At 44.6% G+C, this 20,810-nt stretch overlaps 1 protein-coding gene across 1 annotated transcript in view; it reads right to left on the bottom strand.

The window, feature by feature from the left end:
- The window catches only part of MBOAT2 (membrane bound O-acyltransferase domain containing 2), a 107,763-nt gene extending 88,036 nt beyond the window's left edge, over positions 1 to 19,727 (bottom strand). The window contains exon 1 of the mRNA XM_024999544.2: positions 19,570 to 19,727. Within this exon, the coding sequence (XP_024855312.1) occupies positions 19,570 to 19,662 (93 nt within the window). The 5' untranslated portion in view covers positions 19,663 to 19,727. The remainder of the gene's footprint in view (positions 1 to 19,569) is intronic.
- Between the last annotated feature and the right edge of the window lie 1,083 nt (positions 19,728 to 20,810).

Below are 20,810 nucleotides of genomic sequence, written 5' to 3'. Positions count from 1 at the left end.
GCAGCACCATAGGCCTCCCTGTCCGTCACCAACTCCCAGCGTTTACTCAAACTCATACCCAGTGAGTCAGTGATGCCATCCAACCATCTTATCCTCTGTCATCCCCTTCTCCCAACTTCAATCTTTCCCAGCATCAAGGTCTTTTCAAATGAGTCAGTTCTTCACATCAGGTGCTAAAGTACTGGAGTTTCAGCTTCAGCATCAGTCCTTCCAATGAATATTGAGGACTGATTTCCTTTAGTATGGACTGGTTGGATCTCCTTGCAGTCCAAGGGACTCTCAAGAGTTTTCTCCAACATCACAATTCAAAAGCATCAATTCTTCAGTCCTCAGCTTTCTTTATAGTCCAGCTTTCGCATCCATATATGACTTTGGCATAGTCAATAAAGCAGAAGTAGATGTTTTTCTGGAACTCTCTTGCTTTTTCGATGATCCAACGGATGTTGACAATTTGATCTCTGGTTCCTCTGCCTTTTCTAAATCCAGCTTGAACATCTGGAAGTTCACATCATGCAGTATTTGGGTGCAATCTCAAAAATGACAGAATGATCTCTGTTCGTTTCCAAGGCAAACCATTCAATATCACAATAATCCAAGCCTATGCCTGAACCAGTAATGCTAAGAAGCTGAAGTTGAACAGTTCTACGAAGACCTACAAGAACAAACGCCCCAAAAATATGTCCTTTTCATCACAGGGAACTGGAATGTAAAAGTAGGAAGTCATGAAATACCTGGAGTAACAGGCAAATTTGGCCTTGGAGTACAAAATGAAGCAAGGAAAAGGCTAACAAGAGTTCTGCCAAGAGAATGCACTGGTCATAGCAAACACCCTCTTTGAACAACACAAGAGAAGACTCTACACACGGACATCACGAGATGGCCAATATTGAAATCATACTGATTATATTCTTTGCAGCCAAAGATGGAGAAGCTCTACACAGTCAGCAAAAACAAGACCAGGAGCTGACTATGGCTCAGATCATGAACTCCTTATTGCCAAATTCAGACTTAAATTGAAGAAAGTAGGGAAAACCACTAGACCATTAAGGTGTGACCTAAATCAAATCCCTTACAATTATACAGTGGAAGTGAGAAATAGATTCAAAGGATTCGATCTGATAGACAGAGTACCTGAAGAACTATGGCTAGCAGTTAGTGACACTGATCACAGGAGGCAGTGATCAAGACCATTCCCAAGAAAAAGAAATGCAAGAAGGTAAAATGGTTGTCTGAGGAGGCCTTATAAATAGCTATGAAAAGAAGAGAAGTGAAAGGCAAAGGAGAAAAGGAAAGATATCCCCATTTGAATGCAGAGTTCCAAAGAATAGCAAGGAGAGACAGGAAAGCCTTCCTCAGTGATCAATGCAAAGAAAGAGAGGAAAACAACAGAAGGGGAAAGATGAGATCTCTTCAAGAAAATTAGAGATACCAAGGGAACATTTCATGCGAAGATGGGCTCAATAAAGGACAGAAACGGTATGGCCCTAACAGAAGCAGAAGATATTAAGAACAGGTGGCAAGAATACACAGAATAACTATACAAAAAAGATCTTCATGACCCAGATAACCATGATGGTGTGATCACTCACCTAGAGCCAGACATCCTGGAATGCGAAGTCAAGTGGGCCTTAGGAAAAGTCTCATTATGAACAAAGCTAGTGGAGGTGATGGAATGCCAGTTGAGCTATTTCAAACCCTGAAAGATGATGCTGTGAAAGTGCTGCACTCAATATGCCAGCAAATCTGCAAAACTCAGAAGTGGCCACAGAACTGGAAAAGGTGTTTTCATTTCAATCCCAAAGAATGTTCAAACTATCGCACAATTGCACTCATCTCACATGCTAGCAAATTCTCCAAGCCAGGCTTCAACAGTATGTGAACCGTGAAACTATAACATGAGCAAAAGCAAAAGTTCTAATAATTGTTTCAAAACCAATGATTCTGCATGCTGCTTCAGACTGAAGAAGCTTCTTTTCCTAAGGAAATTAACCGCAAATATACACCAAATGTATATATAAAGAAGTCTGTCACAAAATCATGGTAGCAAAAAATTGTACATAACAGAAGAATAATTACATATGATTTAGCCAAATTATGGAATATTACATTGGTTTTGAAAATCAGTTTAATAAAATTGGAAGTGACTATCAAAGTGTTAAGCAAAAACAAGAGGTTACAAAAATCTTATATTTGGTATGCAACCAATTTTTTTTTAATACACACACTAAAAAAAAGTGGTTGCGAAAGTTGAAGAGCAATGAGTGATTTTTAAATTTTCATCTTATACCTTTCTGCACTTTATAAATGAACATATATTACTTTTAAAATCAGACAGAAAACATACAAACTATATTCAGTTCCCTATTCAGGTACATGACACATTAGTTGAAACACGTGAAACCGGAGATACACAAATATCAAACACATCCACTTGTTATAAATAGAGAAGAATCAGTTTCCAATGAGCAAAAAACAGACAAAAGGAAACTAATTTCACCCACTTTTCAATTTTCGTTATAGATGAACTAAAGTTTGGTTTCACTCTGACACTCAGCTCAAATCCTCTATTTTGCTTTGCTTTGACTCATGGCCTGTGAAAGGAAAAAAAGGCCTAATGCCTTTTCCTGGTCACTTCCAGCATCCTGGCATTTGTCACTTATCTCAATTTTATCATTTGAGATAAACCCATCTACCATTTCTTTTTTTTAAATTGAAGTACAGTTGACATACAACATTATATTATGTTCAGGTGTACAATACAGTGATTCGGTATTTTTATAGATTGTACTCAATTTAAAGTTATAATATAGTGACTATATTCCCTATGCTGTATAATATACCCTTGTAGACTACTCATTTTATACCTAGCAGTTTGTATCTCTTCATCCTCTATCCCTATCTTGCTCCTCCCTGCTTCTCTCTCCAAACTGGTACCCACTAGTTTGTTTTCTAGATCTGTAAATTTATTTCTGTTTTGTTATATTCATTGCTTTTATTTTTCAGATTCCACATATAAGTGAAAACATACAGCATTTGTCTTTGTCTGTTTGACATGTTGTGGCAAATGGCAGAATTTCATTTTTCTTTACGATTAATATTCCATTATATATATGCAAGCGTATGTGTACCTGTGTATATATGTACATACGTGTACACTACACACACACATACATGTATCCTCTTGTTCATCCATTCATGTGTTGATGGACACTTAGACTGCTTTCATATCTTTGTTATCGCAGATGATGCTGCTATGAATGCTAGGGTTCGTGTATCTTTCCAAATTAGTGTTTTTACTTTCTTCAGACACCCACCCAGGAGTAAAACTGCTGGATCATATGGTAGTTCTATTTTCAGTTTTTGAGTAACCACATGTTGTTTCCCACAGGGGGTGCACCAATGTACATTCCCACCAACAGTGCAGGAAAGTTCCCTTTTCTCCACAGCCTCACCAGCATTTGCTATCTGTGGTCTTTTTGATGGTGGCCTCTCTAACAGGTGTGAAGTGATAACACTGTGGTTTTGACTTGCATTTCTCTGATGATTAGCAATGTTGAACGTCTTTTCATGTGCCTGTTGGCCAACTCCATGTTATCTTTGGGAAAACGTCTATTCAGGTCTTCAGCTCATTTTTTAATTGGGTTGTTTGGTTTTTCAAAATACTGAGTTGTATGAGCTGTCTATATATTCTGGATATTCATCCCTTGTCGGTCATGTCATTTACAAGTATTTTCCCCCACTTAGTAGGTTATCTTTTCATTTTGTCAGTAGTTTCCTTTGCTGTGCAAAAGCTTTTAAATTTAATTAGGTCTCATTTGTTTATTTTTGCATTTTTTTTCTTTATCTTCAGAGACAGATCCAAAAAGAGACTGACAATTTATGTCAAAGAGTGGTCTACCTATGCTTATTTCTAGGAGTTTTATGGTTTCCAGTCTTACATTGAGGTCTTTAACCTATTGTCATTTCTGGTCAGCAAAATAACACCAATAATATAAACAGTGCATGTCATTCATATTTATTGTTTATAAACGAAAATTAACTTTCAAATATACATATATATAGATAAGCATTCTACATTTCACTTGAAATTATCTTATGTTACTTTTATATTAATATTCTGTCTGTTAATATATAAATAGTTGCTTGTTATGACAGTAAAATGCTATTATAATTGATGAGTATAAAAACTATTAACAGGAAAGCAAATGAGTTAACGTGAGTGTTGAGAAAGGTTCATTTATATGACAACTTTAAGAACATTATATCCACTGAGGAAAATTTTATAAATGTTTTAAAAGTCAGGAAAAGATTATTTTATAATTCTCTTACTTGTAAAATTGTTTAGTGTACTATCATAAAATAAAAAAAACCTTTAAGAACCATATAGGATTTTTACTTATTTAGTTCCTTTTAAGTCATGAAAAAATGACCTTTTTAATGAAAAGGCTCTATTTGGGAACTCTACACTAATGAATTAAAAGCAGAATAATTAGCTCTGTCATCTCAATTTCACAAGGAGAAAGAACTCTAAACTCACATACCATGATATCCATAATGAATCATACATACATAATAAAAATATGTAAGAAATACGGACAAAACAAAAGTGTTAAAGTGAACTGGGGTTCCCAAAACATATTTCCTTCTCACTGATCAAACCTGAGACCAATGGTCTTCGTAAGAATGCTCTAAGAGACTTCCTATTGTTTTGAGTCCACAGACATGTTTGCAGAAATGATTACAGGGCATGTTGTGATTACAGGAGCTGAAGACAAAGAAATCTCTGAGATCTGTCTGGATACTTTCAGCTTTGACTCTCTATTGATTTTAACACTCAACCATCAGACATAGATTGTGATTTACGGACCCTTATTTAGAGGCAACCTTAGATAATACATTTCCGATATTTCGTCCACGCTCTTCAGTTATGTTCTTTTTCTCATGCCTGAAAACAATCAGCCATGAGTACAACGAGTCCACTGAATCTAGAAAGGTGGTATTTGGGGCATGCCTAATGGTTTCTACAGTGTCTCAGCTATTACATTTCTCAAAGAACATGCTTATTACCAGGTCAGTAGCTTTATTTTTATTTTTAGTACATACTAAAATAATAGAGGTCTTCCCTGTAGCTCAAATGATAAAGAATCTGCCTGCAACACAGGAGATCAGGGTTCGATCCCTGGGTCAGGAAGATCCCCGGGAAAAGGGAACGTCAACCCACTCCAGTATTCCTGACTGGAGTATCCCATGGACAGAGGAGCCTAGTAGGCTACAGTCTGTGGGATTGCAAAGAGTCAAACACAACTGCAAATTATTAGAGGCAAAAAGCAACAAGTCTTCAAACAAGGATGCCAACATTGTAATGCTCTAAAGACGTCATCCTTGGAAACTGGACTTCCAGGTGCAGGAGAGCTAGAAACATTCACTCAGGAACCCACAAACTCCACAGTAGAAGGTTTAGGGGTATCGATACCTGATTTACTAACGTGCACCTGTTCATCAGCCAACCATGTGAAGACAGAATGGAGTGTCTCCCACAATCCAAAAGGTGATCATGAAGAAGTGGGCTTATTCAGACCACTTCTGGATTACACCAGAATGTCTGTAAGCACCAAGATGACAAACTCTCTAACCACGACAGCTATGCAGAAATGGACCTGGCTACCCCAGAGTAGACAACAAGCTCTCCATCACAGAACCCTTCATGTAGAAGCCAGACAACCATTCACCAGAGACTTCTGGGGGAAGATTTCATTTCGCACTAGCAGTTCACACCAAAGGTGCGATGACCACAACTGCTGACGTTTACAGAGCGCTTACTACCCATGAGGGTCTGCAACGTAGATAAAGCAAGGCTCAGACCACTCACACAGAACCACAGCTTGAACCTGAGCTGACTCCTGAGTCCACAGCCTTAACCGCTAGACTCTTAACCCATGAAACCTGTTTGCTTTTTAATCAGCGGCATCACCAGACCCTGCCTGTCTCCCCTCTGGTTGCTGTAGCTCAAGGCCTCAAGTGGAGCTTGGACATCCATCCATACTCACTCAAGGGGTGAGCCTGCCCTGTGTGCCTCTGCAAACACTGTTTGCTTAACTACCAGCTGTACTTCTGCTCTGGGATCCCAGGAAAATTTATCCTTCAAGATTCTGGCTCAAATGTTACCTCGTCCCAACCAGTCCAATCCCGAGTTACAGATGTTTCTCTCCAGAAGGTCCCAGGGTGGTACAGCCAGCCCTGCTCTCTTTCCCTACCTGACCCCCATGCAGCCCCCTCCTGGGACCTATGGCCATGTGACAGAGCACTGGCAAAAGGAAATACAGTCCAAGTAACACGCTATGTGCCACTTCTGGCCCACAACTGGGACCCAGAGAGGTTCCTTTCCCCCTCCTTGTCTTCTTCTTCTTTCCTCTTCAGGTTCTCAAGGTCTGGTCGCCAGACCCACAGCAGTAGCATGACCTGCGAACCGTTCACACTTGCAAACCCAGACTCAACTAAATTAAAAACTCTGGTTGTAGCTTGGGCAATCTGTGTTTTAAACAGCGCTGCAGGGGATTCTCTGGAAAAGGAGATGGCAACCCACTCCACTATTCCTGCCTGGGAAATCCCACAGACAGAGGAGCCTGGCGCACTGCAGTCCATGGGGTCGCAAGAGTTGGACACGACTGAGCACCCAAACAGCAGCAGCAGGGGACTCTCACGAAACCTCGCGTGTGAGGACCTCTGCCCTCAGGTAACCAGCCTCAACCACAATCAGGCTGATGAAGTAGCAGAACAAGGTGCTGGAAGAACACTGTTCTCTGTAGGACCAGGTGGAGCAATCTATCCACCAATCTGGACCATTTACATCAAAACTGACATGAGAAAAGTATAGTCTATTGTCTTTAAAGCCCCTTATCAGTGGGACTCTGTGCAGCAGCCTTGTCCAAACGACCTTGTCCAAACGAAGCCTGGCACCTCTCCCCTGAAACACCTCACACGCCATACAGGTGCGTCCGTCTCTCCCCTCCCTCTAGACTAGAAGCTCAGGAGCCAGACTGGCTCACGCTATCTCTGCATCTCCCCAGGGCCTGAGAAAACCCCTGTCCTACACCACGCGCTGGATCGACAGTGCTACCTTCATTCTTTTACATCTTTACTGCCAAAACGGTAATCCCTAACATCTAAAATGATACCGACGACCCAGCAGCTTCCTTGTATAAAAACCTTCTAAAAGTAACAACACTCACTATAGACTAATACCTTCTCAGTTTCTCAGAATGGTGCCAACTTATCAAAGGTCTGTCTTTCACACTGCTCCTACATAGCTGACTTGGGCCCCTGTTTCAGAGAAGGCTCTTGATTTTGACCCCGACCATCTCCCCCAGTATATAACTTTTACTAACGCACATTAGGCTTTCCCTCGCTGCTCGCTGCTCACTGTCCAACAGAAAGATGACTAGTCTTCCTTGCAAACCTACGTTACCAGCCTGGCCAGGGTGCTGGCCTGTCACTGACAGCACTCCTTCATTTTACAAGAGCTAAAACTCCGATATTTGGTACATTTACCAAATCTGGAGTTAGGGGCAGAATGGGCAAAAGCAATTTAATATTTTCACTGTTTTCCAGAGGTTCCTGCTTTCAGTAAAATCAATACAAAAAAAGGGGGGAAACAATCCAAGACCAGCCTTCTGGCACTATTTCAGTCTATTTTGCCCTCGCTGAAATGATCCTAACATCCTTCTATCTTTAATATTCCACGCAGGATTTTTTTCTAAATTGACACGTGTTTCGTACCAAATGCCACATTCCTAACAGAGTTCCTTTATAAATTATTTCATAGTCCCATGTGCTAAAACTGAGCCTATGCCAAAAACCTTCTCAGAACAACATATTTATTTCTCCATTAATTTATACGTCCTAAAATTAAGAAAAAAAAGAAACCTAACTCTTTAGAAATGAATCCTCCCAATCCACATGGGAAAGAAGAAAAAACATACAGTTCAACAAGACCCCACAAACTCTATTCTTCAATTTTGACTAGTTTATCAGAATTTCCACTCAAATCTAATGGAAGGCTGAAGCTCAAAGCTGTGATGCCAAATATAACCAAGATTTTCCTTTACTGTGTGGCTTTTAAAATATTTTCCAAGAACAAAAGGAGAAGATATGACTTGTCTCATCCTACAGGAAAGGTATGGGGATCCCACAGCAGGATGATACTCTTAGACTGAGCACACGAAACCACCCCCGAAAGTACCAGCCAAGGGCACCCTACCCTGCCCTCCATCTCTACCCTCTCAGCTCTACACAGACACCAAAAGTCTTCGTCACGTCTATTCTTGGTAAGCAGCTAACAAGAACAGCTGTGTCCATCCCAGTATTAGAAAAGGCACACTAACACTCACAGGGAAACTCACTACAGATTAAACTTAAACCTCACAGTGAAACTCACTATAGATTAAACTCAAACTTCAAAGCCCAAACAGTTATCACAAGATAAAAGATGCTGACCAAAATTCAATGTACACTTAAAAAAAAAAAAAAAAACTTAAAAATTGGTAGGGGTTTATCTGGCAATCAAGATTGTTCCAAGTATGACTTTATTCTCTACTAGCCAGACATATTTTTCCTAATTTCACACCCCATAAAACAGCCTTGACCACTTAGGTCCATTAATAATTGAAATGCTCCATCTGCAAAAAGAATAAAATGGTAGTTGTGGGAAATTCCAACCTTTCCACTTTAATGAGATTAGTGTTCAAGATTATTTCTGAGATGTGACCCTTTCCAAATGACAAGAACTAGTTAGACAAAACTTAATCTGAAATCCTGCTGGCCAGTTTAAAGGACAAAATTACTAAGTGATGAAACATGAGACTTACATCTTCAAGGATCACATGACATGGTCCCCGAGCTTTCTGCAGCCCTGACTGCCTGGTATGGTTATCATGGGGTCTGTCAAGTATCCTTGATGTCTCCAGAGAAGAGTGTCCTTCAGATTGGAATGACCACTATCGACTGTAACAGAAACAGCTACCTTCTTCCTAATGGCCAGTAAGCAAAATCTGACCTTAGCTAAATTGTTTGGGCTCAAAAAAAAAGAAGAAAACTTAAGAAAATGTTGGGCAAAATTTTAAAAATCACAAATTTTCACACAAAAAAATCCAGAAGTCCGGCTTCCTCTGAAAAACCAGCTCTGGTAACCATCAGTGAATGTGAATGTGGGCTTTCCTTTTGGGCTGGGCATAGGTGTTCCAGATAGTCAGGCTGTTTATACCTTCATTTACATCCATTCATGTTCCTTGCCTGGCCAGGACACAGTTTGGAACTCACGTTGATATTAACTACTTCATCTGATCCGTGACCTTGTCAGGTCACAATACCTTACAATAAACAGAAACTCCTATGGTTTATAAAATTTAATGCTAGTCTCAGGCAAGTCTCCTTCTATATAATTAATTTCTAGTACTTCACTGCAAGTCTTCACATTTATCTTTGAAATTTCATATTGTTAAATCAGATACACTCAATTCAATCACTATTTATTTCACACCCAAAGGACCAGTGGTTTTGAAACTAGTGTTTTGCAAAAGGCAGCGCCTCTCTGCAGTTTTAACAAGGTAAGTATCACTTAAATGTCTTTCATACACTGTAGTTTTACCTATAACCTACCTTCAAACAGAAAACGAAAGGATTCAGAATTTTTTGTTTGTATAAACAGGGAGCTATTTATTTTAATATAACATGTAACTGAGTAACTTAAATATATCTAAATGTATATACTACCTATAGCTCTGACCTTCTATAGATAACCAGTTTGGCATAGAAAACCTCAAAAAATTAAAAAAGCCTCTACAGGATTATGGATTAAAACAGAAAGCATGTGACATCTTTGTCTGATGCTGAGCTGGTAGGAGGCTGGGACTTTCATGGAAGAGTGAGGTCCATCTGATTGGCAGCTGGGCTGGCCCCTGGCTTCATCTCTCCCCAGGGCCACGGGCCACGCGGGGAGGAGCCCCTGGTGACACCTGCCACTAGCCTGGCTTTCCTGGGCTGGCTGGCTGGGGGACCTGGCTGAGGGGGTGGTATCTGAAAGGAGCCCTCTTGCAGGGCCCCCACCCACAAGAGAGAGGGCGGGGCACTCAATGCCCAGCTCTCTGTTCCTTCTAGATAAAGACAGGACAACTGTCTGTCCGTTTGTCTGTCTCCTCTCTGAGCTTCCTCCGCAACACCAGCCTCACGGCAGAAACACCCCAGAGGTTCAAGAAGCAGCTCCTCGATGAGGCTCCACCCAGGATGCACAGCCTCAGGCAGCAGCAGGCACTCACCTACTGTGTGCGCCTGCGTCACCTACTGTGTGCGCCTGCGTCAGACACACAGGAAGCCCAGAGGAAGCAGCAAGGGACTGGAAAGGATGGGATGGTGGTGGTGGTTTAGTCGCTAAGTCGTGTCCAACTCTTGCGACCCCATGGACTGTCACCTGCCAGGCTCCTCTGTCCGTGGGATTTTTCAGTCTTTAAAATTCTTCGTCAAGGAGGCACAGGCTTTAGCTGAGTATTGCCAAGTACAGGTTTGCTGGCCCAAAGGAGTGCAGAGGGCATTTCAGGCAGAAGAAGTCTGATCAAAGGCATGGAGTTAAAAGATAGGAAGATGTACTGTGGGAACCTTAAGTAACTGGTTCATGCAGGTACCGTGGGCAGCAGACCAGGATCTAACCTCCAGCCTGACAACCTTTGGCAGTACTGGCAACTTCCAGCTCCTGCTGGGAGACAGCTAGGGGTGTGTGAAAGAAGACCAAAGTGAGGGTGGAGTCTGAATAACAGAAGGGGAGCTGGCCTCCACTGGCTCAGGGAGGCTCTAGGCCTCTCCTTCAGGCCTAGGGTTCCCAGAGGTGAGCAGGCATAGAATGCGGGGGGGACGGTGGAGGGGGTAGGGCCTCTCACAGAGCAGGCCTCACACTCCGGAAGGATTCCAAAGTTAGACTCTTGACATGTTCTCCAATGAGGTCACACGTACAGTCACTACAGATACAATGACAGGACTACAAGGAGACATGTACACCATTCGCTAAAAACTCAGGGTCACACTGCCCAGTGTGCACTATGGATTTTATCTTTCCCCAAAACTGTAACTATATTGTCAACCGCACAATTACACTGCATTACATTTTGGAGACTACAAGCTAATTAGTTAAATGCAAACAATTAAAAAATGTATCACATTACCTTTTAATAATACGAAGAACCCTAAAAAATGCGGCCAGGTAGCCATGTAGCTCTGATGGTAGGAGAGGGGCTAAGAAGGAGCCTGGTTAAAAACGTAGGTTCCCTGGCCCTCATTCTGTAGCTCTGGGGAGGGCCTGGGAATATACATTTTTAAACGACTATCCCTCATGATTTTTGACACAAGTGGTCTTAGGAGGTCTTAGTGGTCACATTTTAAAAAGCACTGCAGGGACTTCCCTGGTGGTCCAGTGCTTAAGACTCCGAGCTCCCAATGCAGGGGGCCTGGGTTTGATCCCTGGTCAAGGAACTAGATCCCACATGTTGCAACGAAAGATCCCATGTGTGCAGCAACAATTGGAGATCTCATGTGATCTCATGTGCTGCAACTAAGACCCGGTGCAACCTAAGCAAAGAAAAGAGAAAAGAGAGAACGGCATTGCAAAGGGCAGCCTGGAAGCTGGGCAGAGTTGTAAGCACATAACCCATCAGTTTTACAAGGCGCAAAGCCTGCCACTGGGTGTGGCTATTAGCACTGGCGGCAGAAGCCTGACTATGATGGCTGGAAGTGAACAGAAATGAGAAAAATGGAAGAGGCACGACCCAACTGTTCTTTCAAAACATGCGACTGCGAAGAAAGAGACAGGATGAAGACGCACATTAAGGGCTGACAAAAGGGCTTTTATCTGTATTCCTCATGTGGAGAGGTGAGTGACACGGTGGGGGGCGCATCAGTGATGGTAGCGTCCTGCACAGGACTTCAGTGCCCTCGGGATCCACTCTCCACTGCACTGTATCCCCCCGCCGACCCCCCGCAGAAGCATCAACCTGCCCTCTGACCAAGTCACCAGCAGGAAAGAGAGGATGGAGGGACTGGGGTATTCATCCCCCCTCCCCTCTCCCTCAAGCCCACCGCAGGCTGGCTGGGTCCTCACGGGGGGGCCACAGCTGCTACTCCACCCCTGGGGGGGGGGGGCGGTCTCATTCCCGAGGACTCTCCCTTTCCCTCCTCTCACTCCCCAGGCCTAGAGGAGTTGGCCCTGGAAGACTATCCAGTCCTTGCTGATTTCCCCAAACCTGCCCACCACTTAGCAAATGGTTCTTGGAGTCTCTGTGGTTACCTAGTTCAGCCTGTCTCCTACCAGAACCCTAACGGATACATACAACATTAAGCAGAACATAAATGCCAGAACAGCGCCAGATCCAAAATGCCTCTGTGGCTCAAACACGACAGCAGTCACATCAGATGGGACTCGGGAGAAGATTCATGGGCAAAGTGCACTGGATGCGGGCTTGAAAGAACAGCGAGGATTCTGATAAGCAAAGGAGGCGGCACGTGCCACCTGTTCAAATCCCCTGAAGCCCAGTTCTACCTTTTCACACTTCAGCTGTCCCTGCCCTGTTCCGCACCCTACATATTTACCAAAGCAGGACCCAGGTCATTCATAAAACCATTACATGATCGCTTCCAGGGGCCCCTGTTTGCAGCTTGTTTTATTTGAAGGAAATCTTGCCAAGTTCTATCATCGCAGAATCCCCCCTGCTAAACTGACTGCAGGCAAAAGCTGTATGTGAGCCGTTTTATTTCCCTGGAAAGTCAGCTCTGATGGGCCGCAGTAAACAGAGACTAAGGTTATCTGAGCCTACTTAGGCATTTTCAAACCAGAGGACAAAGAACTCTTGAACAGTGAGGAAGCAGAAAAACCACTTTTGACTCCAAATTCAAAATGAGATTTTAATCCCAGTTTAATCACCATGTGGGGGATAGGACTGAACCTGAGCCTGAAATTTCCCTTCCTAAAAAGGAAGTCCTAGAGACTTAAAATGGAATATATATGAACAGATGTCAGCTCCCCAAAAGAAAAATAGAAGACACATCCCAAATACTGCATACTTTGTAAAGGAGCCGGGTATTTTACATAGGTCATGTATTTTAACCATCACAATCATCTACAAATAGCTACTATTTATTTTTTATTTATTTTTAATTGGAGGATAATTGCTTTACAATTTTGTGTTGGGTTTCTACCATACAGAAACCATGGGTTTCTTATGAATCAGTCATAAGTACACATATATCCCCTCCCTCTTAAACTTCCCTGCCACCCCACCCATCCCACCCTTCTAGGTGATCACAAAGCACTGGGCTGAGCTCCCTGTGTTATACATCTTCTCACTAGCTAGCGATCTTACTGCTGCTGCTGCTGCTAAGTCACTTCAGTTGTGTCCGACTCTGTGCGACCCCATAGACGGCAGCCCACCAGGTTCCCCAGTCCCTGGGATTCTCCAGGCAAGAGTACTGGAGTGGGGTGCCATTTCCTTCTCCAATGCATGAAAGTGAAAAGTGAAAGTGAAGTCGCTCAGTCGTGTCCAACTCTTAGCGACCCCATGGACTGCAGCCTACCAGGCTCTTCCATCCATGGGATTTTCCAGGCAAGAGTACTGGAGTGGGGTGCCATTTCGGCGGTAAATATATGTCAATATTACTCTCAATTCATCCCACCCTCTGCTTCCCCCATTGGGTCCACAAGTCTGCTCTCCATGTCTGCATCTCTACTCCTGCCCTGCAAATAGCTTCATCAGTATCATCTTTCTAGAGTCCCTATATATGTGTTAATATACAGTATTTGTTTTTCACATTCTGACTTCCTTCACTCTGTGTAACAAGCTCTAGGTTCATCCACCTCACTAGAACTGACTCAAATTCATTCCTTCTTGTGGCTGAGTAACATTTCATTAGGTATATGTACCACAGCTTCTTCACCCATTTGTTGACGGACATCTAGGTTGCTTCCATACCTCGGCATACAAATAGCTACTATTTATTATCTTTATTTTATAGATGAGGAAACTGGGTCTTCAGGAAATACACAGTAATTCGCCAACAAGCACAAGGCTGGCAGAGTCTTGTTCCAAACCAAGCACGCCATTTCTACTCCGCCACGGTACTACTACTTTCTATCAAGGAAGGGAAACTGATACGGAAACCAACACAGACTACAACCTAGGGCACCCGGTCCTTTGCGTTTGCCCTGGGACTAACCAGATGGGCAGTTTAAACTTACTGCTGAAAACATCAAAATTTATTAGTCCATTTTCCTCCCCAAGTTCATATTTATACTCCCTTCAACTCAGTCCAAAGAGAATTTGGGGCAGCTGGATGAAACAAACACAGAATCATGGAATTCTAAAACCAACTGCAACACACATTTTACACAGGGGGAAACTCATTTATGTAAAGTGACGTATTCAAAATTAGTTAACTGGCAGGGCCCAAAATACAGAGTCAAGATTCTCAGGCCCATATGTCTTCCTGATGAAAAGGAATCTTCCACAGCAGACTGCCTCAATACGGCAGGGTTCTCAGGATGAAGGCTGAGCCTCATTACCAGTGTAAAGGTAGACAGGAGGGACAAATGAGTTAAATATTTGTGTCCAAAACCTAAAGCAGTCAAATGGCAATTTTAAAATAAAACAGACCTTTGATTTGCTTGTTTTGTTGCCAATCACCTTCTTTTCCTAAAAGTCATAATCTTAAAAAAGCTCAAAACTGAGAATATCATCTGCTTCTTCACCTATAGAACACGGTTCATCACAGTACACAATTGTAGGAGAATTAAAGCGGTTAATGTTTTAAACTACTCTTTTCCCTAAGATAGTATTTCACTTTGTGGGTTGTTTACATGGCACTGAGTTGGGGAGAAGACATAGAAACCGTCAATCAACAAAATGACCCCAAAAAAGGATACAAGGATTCTCTCTTCTGCCCACACGGGGTTTTCCCCACCCCAATCATCTCCACCAGCACTTCAGCATTAGGAAAGGTCTTCCTCTCCACCTTGTCCTCCAAAAATACACTGGCAACCTGGATCTAAAACAATGATCTACCAAACAACTTGCCACATGTTAAAAAAATAAATTAAAACAGACCTTTTACTCAAATGCTTAATACCATATGTACATATATTGTTGTTTAATCGCTAAGTCGTGTCCACCTCTTTTGTGACCCAAGTGACTGTAGCCCTCCAGGTTCCTGTGTCCATGGGATTTTCCAGGCAAGAATACTGGAGTGGGTTACCATTTCCTCCTCCAGCTGCCCGAAATTTTGCTTCAGATTATTTCAAGTGGATTTGATCTAGAAGTGTTTGCACTTTACAGGGGATCCTGGGTCACTGTCCTTCTCTTGAACGTGTCGCTGTCATTGATGTCATCAGGGATTTCATTTCTAATACAGGATTCCTCTGTGTCCAGACTCCGTTTCATAGCAGCAAGAGAGGACATTATCCCATACTTACCGTTGTGACACCTGGTACTTCGTGCTTCAGTGTTGGAAAAGTAAAATAGAATATGTCCAATGAGTATAGACAAATTCTGTCTCTGTTCAGATCTGAATTCCTTACTTATATTTCAATCATAGCTGTTGGTTCTCCTCCATCCATGGGATTTTCCAGGCTTGAGTACTGGAGTGGGGTGCCATCGCCTTCTCCATCTTAGTAAATACTATCCCCCATACATCTTTTTTAAAAATTAAAAAAAAACTTTATTTTATATTGGAGCGTAGTTGACTTACAATGTTGTGTTAATATCAAGTATACAGCAAAATGATTTGGTTATACATATGCATATATCCGGAGAAGGCAATGGCAACCCACTCCAGTACTCTTGCCTGGAAAATCCCATGGACGGAAGGGCCTGGTAGGCTGCGGTCCATGGGGTCGCTAGGAGTCGGACACGACTGAGTGACTTAACTTTCACTTTTCACTTTCATGCACTGGAGAAGGAAATGGCAACCCACTCTAGTGTTCTTGCCTGGAGAATCCCAGGGACGGAGAGCCTGGTGGGCTGCCGTCTATGGGGTCGCACAGAGTCGGACACGACTGAAGCGACTTAGCAGCAGCATGCATATATCCAGTCTTTTTCAGATTCTTTTCCCATGTAGGTTATTACAGACTGTGGAGTAGAGCTCCCTGTGCTAAACAGTAAGTTCTTGTTGATTATGTTTTATATATAATAGTGTTTATAAGTTTCTCCCAAACTCCTAACCCCATACATCTTAAATGAAAGAATGTGAATCTGGCTAATAGATTCAGGTGCTAATAGTGAAATTCATCGCATGTTGTAAGAAAGTATTCTTCTCTGTTTATTAATAAACTGATCAGAACTCAGGGTTTTTTGTCTTCTCAGTCCTGTGGAGAATTCTCACTTTCCTGAAGTGGAGCACCGTGTATGCCTTTTAGTGTGTTACAACCCCCTTGGCTTAAGTAGGTTGCTCCTTTTCTTCGCCTGGCCTCAGTGCAACATATTTCCTCCTTTCTCGCCTACATGATCCTACAATGTGCATTCTTATATCCCATACATAATCTCTATCATTTCCAAAATTTCATACTCACTCTATCAAAAAAAGCTATTTTCTGGCTCTAAGGTCCTTCTCATCCTCTGATATCAGATAACTGCTTTTATAATTTCCTAATTTTTCAAAACACTGTTAATTAGCACATACCAAATTAACATACTAACAAGTTATATTTTTACACATTTCCTGATTTGTCTTTCTCCAGTTGAATCACACTATTTGATTACAACTAATTCTTAGGCTTTCTCTCAACTGGGACCTGATTATTTACATGTTACCAAATTTAATTTCTGTTTTGCTCAACTTCAAAATAGTGGCTCAATGACTACTTATCCAGTCTTACTAAAAGAGTTTTTAGTTATTCCAAGTGCTTTATCAGCAAAAAAGAAAGTCAATTCTTCAGTGCTTCAAAAAAACAGTGTATTATCACCATAAAAAGTTAAGCCTTGTATTAAACCAATATTAAGATTTGCTAAGAGGAAGAACAACCCAAAATACAACTGGCTATGCAAATTCAGAGTAGTCTCAAGAGAATGAAGGTGTTCAAAGTACAAAATCAAAAGCTGTGGAGGACTCGCTGGTGGTGCAGTGGATAAGAATCCATCAGCCAATGCAGCGGGATGTGGGTTCGATCCCAACTGAAGGAAGATTCCACGTGCAGCGCAGCAACTAAGCCCGGGAGCCACAACTACTGACCCCGAGTGCCGCAACAAGAGGCCATGGCGTGAGAAGCTGGCGCACCACAGGGAAGAGCGGCCTGGACTGCTGCAACTAGAGAAAGCCCACGCGGAAGACCCAGTGCTCCCAAAAATAAATCAACAAAAAAAGAAAAAATACCTGTAAATAATAAAGGAGAAAAAGTCAAAATTTTAAGTCCTGTCACCATCCCTTGATTCTCCTGCTTTATGTCAGGACCGAAATGAACTTGCTCTTGATTGCTGAGATTTTTTTAAATGATTTCATTACATCAAATCACTTTTAAAGTTACAAGCATTATATAAACTAAAAGGCATTAACACAGCAGAGAAAATATGTCATGGATAGGGAGAGAAACAGAGAGAAAGAGGGAGGAAAAAGAGCACAATCCTGTTCCTAAATCAAGTGAAAAGCTATAGGCCTATCTCTCTTGCTTTCAATGGCAAAACATGTTTAAATAAAAACCAGATACCTACCCTGCATTTGCTGATATCCTAGCTGCAACCTACTTAAGCCAAGGGGCTTATAATACACTAAAAGGCATACACAGTGCTCCACTTCAGGAAAGTGAGAATTCTCCACAGGACTGAGAAGACAAAAAACCCTGAGTTCTGATCAGTTTATTAATAAACAGAAAAGACTACTTTCTTACAACACGCGATGAATTTCACTATTAGCACCTGAATCTATTAGCAAGATTCACATTCTAACTTTCATTTAAGATGTACCGGGTTAGGAGTTTGGGAGAAACTTATAAACACTATTATATATAAAACATAATCAACAAGAACCTACTGTACAGCACAGGGAGCTCTACTCCACAGTCTGTAATAACCTACATGGGAAAAGGATCTGAAAAAGAATGCATATATGCGTATGTATAACCAAATCATTTTGCTGTATACTTGATATTAACACAACATTGTAAGTCAACTATGCTCCAATATAAAATAAATTTTTTTTTAATTTTTAAAAAAGATGTATGGGGGATAGTATTTACTAAGACGGAGAAGGTGACGGCACCCCACTCCAGTACTCATGCCTGGAAAATCCCATGGATGGAGGAGAACCAACAGCTATGATTGAAATATAAGTAAGGAATTCAGATCTGAACAGAGAATTTTTCCATACTCATTGGACATATTCTATTTACTTTTCCAACACTGAAGCACGAAGTACCAAGTGTCACAACGTCAAGCACGGGATAATGTCCCCTCCTGCTGCTATGAAACGGAGTCTGGACACAGAGGAATCCTGTATTAGAAATGAAATCCCTGATGACATCAATGACAGCGACACGTTCAAGAGAAGGACAGTGACCCAGGATCCCCTGTAAAGTGCAAACACTTCTAGATCAAATCCACTTGAAATAATCTGAAGCAAAATTTTCAGCGAACTACCTCTAGCCTGGGGCTAAAGCAATGGTCTCTGAGCCCCCAACTGCTCTAAATATCACTCTTGACAACTCCCAAACTTTCTTTTCTGAATTAAAAAATGGCGCTGCTTTTCCCATCGCAAGACTGTTTCTTTCTCAATAACCCTTTAGGCCTTCCTTACAAACTCCCAAGTGAGGACTGAAATGTCAAATCTTCCCCTATATTGTGTCAAATGCTTTTTGGGAGCGGGGGAGGGTGTCCCCCGTCTACAACGTTGCCACTTTCTCCGCTGGGAACCCTGGTCATTAAACTCACTTCGACTTTTCTGCAGAACCTCTGCCTTCCCGCCCCCTCGCCAAACGGTTGCCTCCTTCTCGAATAAGCCGCACTTCAACGCCAATTGTCCCCAAGGGCCAGTGGCCAACCCCGAAGCTGGCCTCCTCCAGGCCACACCACGGCGCGTCCAATTGCGCCGTCCACCTAGGCACATCCATCCTTTTTCCACCCCTCCCGGCGGAGCGTCGGGTGCCACGCGCGCAGGGCACAGACACCCCAGGCTCCCGCAAAGCCCAGCCTTTCCACGCACTGTCTACACTCGTGCCCACCACGCACTGGAAGCCGCTCAGGGCTTCGATCGCCGACTGCCCGCCGGGGTCGGGCGCTGCCCAGGCGGAGAGCGAGGGCCAACCATGCACGCGCGCACGTCGGGCGCCCCGCGGGCGCCCCCCACCCCCGGGCTGCCCCGGAGAGGTGGGGGCAGGGTGGGCAGCTGGGCGGGGGGGCGGAAGGGGGGCAGTCGGTGCCTGGCTACGCGAGGACAATAACAAGCAGATCCGCCCCTCCCTTCGGTGGGGCTCGCGCCCCAGCCCCCGCGCCCCGCGCCCATGGTCCCGCGCGGAGGGGGCGGCGCGGGACCAGCGGGGCCGCCTCGGATACCGACCTGGTCGATGGGCAGCCGCACGGCGTTGCTGAGGGGCTGCAGCAGGGTGGAGCCCGTGGTGCTGGTGGTGCTGGCGGTGCTGGTGGTGGCCATGGCCGGCCTGCCGCTCCGCCCGAGCCGCTCGTGCGTGCCCGAGAGGATGGGGATACAGCCGGCTCGCCCGCCCGCCCCGCTGGCCGCCCGCGGTTGGAGCGCGCGGGGCGGGGCCGGGGCGGGGCCGGGGGGCGGCCACCCGCTCGGCCCTCCTTCGGCGCCCCCTCCCGCCTGCCTGCGGCCGCGCCCTCGCGTCGTCCCCCCGACCCGCCCCGCGCCCCGCGGGGCCGCCCGCGCGCGTCCCGCCCCCTGACTTCCAGCAGCTTCCAACCGCCCCCTCCCCACCTCGCGCGCCCTCGCGCCAGACAGCCCCGCGGCCCAATCGCGGCGCGGCTCCTCGACGCCCGCAGCCAATCAGGGGCCGCCGCCGGCGCGGCGCTCCGCCCCCATCCCGGGCCCCCCGGGGCCCCAGAGTCCGGCGGAGGGGGGACCAGGGGCTGTCCCGGTGCGGCTGGCCGACGGCTCGCGGCCGGCCTCCCGCCTCTAGTGGGGGCTTCTCCGCCTCCTCTCCCCGCCCCCCACCGCTTATCCCTCCTTCCTCCTCCTCAAGCACGGCGGCCAGACCACCCCTCTCCAGGAGCAGCGGTGGACAACAAAGGGGAGCCGGGCGGCCGCCGGACAAAGGCGAGCCGACGTGCGGGGCGCCGTCGAGTCAGTGCTGGGGGAAGTTGGGGACAAAGCCGAGGCGTGGGGCGGGGGGCTGGGAGGAGGAGGAGGGCCACAGACCCCCCAAAAAGGTGACCTAGATAAGAAGTGCCTTTGTCTTCAGGATTGCTGTTCAGTCGTGTCCAACTCTCTGCGACCCCATGGACTGCAGCAAGCCAGGCCTCCCTGTCCATCGCCAGCATCACAGGATTGCTGTGGGGAAAAAAAAAAAATCAAACTTGGGGCTAGTTTCAGGTTGAGTGTGCGTTTCGGTCACCCTGCAGCCCACCTGGGCCTGGAGGGGTGAGACTGGTCCCCTTCGACGCCGCGATGGCGCCCAGCCCCAGGGTGCCTGCGGCCTGTGTGTGTCCTTAACTGCCAGCATCCGCATCCCAGGACCGCCTTGCTCAGATGGAACGCTCTTTCTCAGCATTTCTTAATAACCCCTGAAGTGCCTGCTCCCCCAGACTCTTTTCTATTGTGCTGTTACGTTAACAGCGTTC

This window comes from Bos taurus, chromosome 11, assembly GCF_002263795.3.
Source record: "Bos taurus isolate L1 Dominette 01449 registration number 42190680 breed Hereford chromosome 11, ARS-UCD2.0, whole genome shotgun sequence".
NCBI classification, from domain to species: Eukaryota; Metazoa; Chordata; class Mammalia; order Artiodactyla; family Bovidae; genus Bos; species Bos taurus.
This window is presented reverse-complemented; position numbering and strand designations above follow the sequence as displayed.